At 32.7% G+C, this 3916-nt stretch overlaps 1 protein-coding gene across 1 annotated transcript; it reads right to left on the bottom strand.

Moving 5' to 3' along the window:
• Positions 1–1571: 1571 nt before the first annotated feature.
• Positions 1572–3916, bottom strand: LOC106319791 (LAG1 longevity assurance homolog 1-like). Its single transcript, XM_013758189.1, has 6 exons — positions 3524–3916; positions 2797–3014; positions 2562–2717; positions 2278–2463; positions 2013–2197; positions 1572–1926 (listed from the first exon to the last, which is right to left on the bottom strand). Exons 1-6 carry the CDS (start codon positions 3659–3661, stop codon positions 1895–1897), a joined length of 915 nt encoding a protein of 304 aa, XP_013613643.1. The 5' UTR covers positions 3662–3916; the 3' UTR covers positions 1572–1894.

Here is a 3916-nt window from a genome sequence, read left to right as displayed (position 1 = left end):
ACATAAAAATCAAAATAGCTAAAATAAATTTTATTAAAGACATTAAAAATAATATTATCCCTAAATTAATTAATTTAAATTTAGAGTTTTGATTTGAATGGTGGGTTGGAGCCTTGGAGGTGAAGTTTAAGATTTTTAAAAATAATAATAATTAAGGTCTAAAAATAAATTGTAAAACAGATTCATATATTTTTCAGATTTATAAAAAAATTGAAGAAATTTTTTGATTCAATTTCTTTTTTAAAAAATAATTTGGTTTTTGTAATGGGATTAGTTGAAAAATACCGTACTTGTGTTTCTAAATTTGAAGAATACATCATATTTTATTTTTTGAAAACTAACTCTTTTTGTATGTGATAAGACAAATTTGTCGTGATTTACATTAGATATAATATTTTAATAATTAAAATTCAATTTGGCATTGCTATTAACGTTAGTATATGATCTAATATTTTTAAATTTATAATTGGATTAAATATTTTTGAATATTACGGTGGCCACTAAAGTATACACATTTCCACTTTATGTATCTTCTTAACAAATTTAAAAGTCTTATCTATCATAAAAACCTACGATTCACACTGATTGGTTTGGTTTAATTAATAGTATGATTACACACTTAAGATGTTTCGGGGAAGGATTGAAAACCTCTTGGGTATGTTTATGTGACAGTTTAACTTCAAATTGGTGTTCCTTGATCTTTTATAAAACATCTCAGGTGATACGGTATCAAATAAAATTAAGAAACCAAACGCAATCTCTGTTCCTAAAAGAAAAAGATGATGACATATCTTTAAAATCATATGTTGGGTGTTGGCTAACTTTCGTAAATGGCATTTTCAGTTCACCAATTCTAATATTTAACAACATTTATAATAATTTTATGATAAAGTATGACTTGAAAAAGGCCACGAGGGCAGCTTCTGCTCATCCCATTGCTAAACCCCTCATTAGCTCTTCAAGATATTAGCTAAACCGAGTTTTGATCTTGCAGTAGGGCTTGTTGGAAAGGAAAATAACACTGGCACACTACTCACCATGATATTAGAACTCGAGTTTGTGTATTTTACTGATTTCAGCAATTCAAACCTTTCTTTACTTGCAAACAGATCAATTTGGTGCGTCAATCAAGTTTTCATTAATGTTTTAATTTTAATTTTAGGTTATTTACAAACCTTTAACATGGATAATTTAGTCAATTTTCATTAGTAGAAAGTGTAAGTTTTCAAAGAATAAAAACAAAGGTGTAGTTTTCAAAATAAAATCTTATTATGAAGTATTTATCCAAATTTTCCCTTTTTTAATATGTATTTATATTTCTATATTTACAGAGTAATGCTATGAAAATCTTTTACTTTTTAAATACTTTTTTTTTATGAAATTTCTTTTGGTTTACTCTCTGTGTTTCTCTAGTAGAAAAATCATTTTAGAGTTTTTTAGAAGATATTCCTCAGTTATTTATGTATTTTTATTTTTAAAATTGCAGTAGTAATAGTATTAAATAACTTGGATATCGGATTAAAAAAAACATATCAGTCGTAGCCATTGAAATTTATCACTAGAATTTAAAATATTAAACTCTGAGAATTATTCACTTACCTAGTCAAAATGTTATGACATTCGGTGATACAAGAAATTGTGTTATCCCAAAATAACAAAAGATGTCCATAAAATAACACTAGAGAAGAAAAAAACAAGTGAAACAATGTCTAAACAAAATCCCGAGAAAACCGATCCAAAAATGCAATTCCCAAAGTTATCCGATCAATTTAAAAAGTGGTTTGTTCTGGTTAAGATCCTCCCCACTTTTAAATTTTAGCAAACAACCAGAAAGATGATGAAATGAAGCCTGAAAGTCCTCTGTTTATAAAAACAGAGTGTCCCAAAGTTGCAATCAATCTTCATGTTCATCATCACTTTCAGAATCTGCAGAAATACACAAACTTGGTTAACCACTACTTCAACGATCCAAAACATGCATATCATAGTCAAATAAGATTTTCACTACATACCGGATCTGACATCTTCACTAAGCTTGCCTCGATCCTGTACTTGTTTCACAAGCATCCGGTAAATCAAAACCCACCAGAATATGTGAAGCACAAGCAGACAAAACAAGAGAGTGTTGAACATGTAGTAGTAGATCGGCCCTTCGATTGGATGCTTTTCCTTGTCCACAGTCATAATAATCTGATAGCTGCGACTCAACAACACCTTATTAAACACAAGTCCAATAAAACACATTCAAGATAGAAAAGTTGTTGTATATAAACAAACCTCGTGCTCCAAAGGATCCAGAAAGGATAGTAAATGAGACGTAGAAGGACCCAAGACAAAGCAAAAAGAACAAACGAAAAGGCTGCTATACCCTCAAATCCACTGTACTTGGACATCTTCCCAACTTCAAGGAACACATCACTCGCGTCATGGAGTGCAAGAACAACAGAACCAGCACGAGAGAATCTAATAAACCAACATCCATCCAAAGAAACAAAAGAATGTAAAGATAGATAGATGGATACCTTTCCTCTTAACAAAACAATATATGTAGTAACATTTACCTGCAGATGTAGGAGAGGACGATGAGGATAACAGTAGTGATATGATGACCCATCGAAACACCAAAGTCAGAACGTCTTGTTTCCCAAAAGATCAACGCGAAGATAGAGTATGTGTAGAACCCAGCTGTATACATATATAAAAACTTCAACTTTATCCTGCAAGCAACAAGAAGATGATTTCATTAGTGATCGATCATATCTCTAGCAGAATCCCACCATCAACGAAAACTCTTACTTCATCTGTTGATTAGGCCAAATCTGATCTCCAGGACCAATCCAGAAGTAGAGAGTGTCTGTAAACCAAGGCTCGTTGTATGTCACAGACAAGGCAAGCACCTCTGCTGAGAGGTAGTAGATACACTTCCAAGCCGATTCTTTGAATTTTCTGATTTTCGTCTTCTTGTCATTCTTTTTCGGACTCTGCCTTCCATAAATCAAGAACCTTCCCACTTTCTGCAAGACACCACATTCATCACAAATGGAACCAAACCATAAAAATTAAAACTTTCTCTTACAATCAACATTGCTATTAAAATTAAAAACTCAGTATTAAAATTACACACAAGAGAGAGATGCACATGCTGTATGTGTGTGTGTACATCTATTCATCAACAATGTGATGATTACTCAGAAGGGGTAGTTACTAAAAGTAGAAACGTAGCATTCAAGTTACACATAAAAGAGAGATCTATTCATCAACATAGATAGAACAAAAATGAAAATAAAAATTATCCTACAATCTTCACCAACACTGCACTGATAAGCAAAGATTCAATCAGAGACACGAGTCAGTAATAGTAATGATTGCTCACAAGGGTCGTTGCTAAAAGTAGAAACTTGACATTAAAGCTACACATAAGAGAGAGAGAGAGAGAGAGACATGTACATACTGTAGATATACTATAAGATGTCAAAGACATTAAATGCGATTCATAGAGACGACAAATCAAAAAGTAATGTACCTCGAAGACGAATCTGTCGAGAAGGAACCGTATCGAAGGGAAGAACACTGCGAAGAGAGGCAAACAGACAAAATCCTGGTAAGTAGGGAACGATTCGTGTTCCCAGTTGATCGATTTCACGGATTCGAAGAAACCCATCTCGGAAAGTTTCGAACTTTGCAATCAGATTATCAAATCAGAAGAACCCACATCGGAATCTCGTCGGTGGGTTTGACCCAGATTCGGAGAAGAAAAAGTTTAATCAAATGCGATCGATTGAGAATTTGATTGATCTGATAACGACAATGATGAGATTGTTGATCGGATCAGAGTTACTGGAGAGATTTGTCGCTCTGAGAAAAATTGAGAGGTTTGTTTAGTCTAATGGCCGTGACGAAACGGAAGGATATCAGC

Source organism: Brassica oleracea, chromosome C2, assembly GCF_000695525.1.
Source record: "Brassica oleracea var. oleracea cultivar TO1000 chromosome C2, BOL, whole genome shotgun sequence".
NCBI lineage: Eukaryota > Viridiplantae > Streptophyta > Magnoliopsida > Brassicales > Brassicaceae > Brassica > Brassica oleracea.
This window is presented reverse-complemented; position numbering and strand designations above follow the sequence as displayed.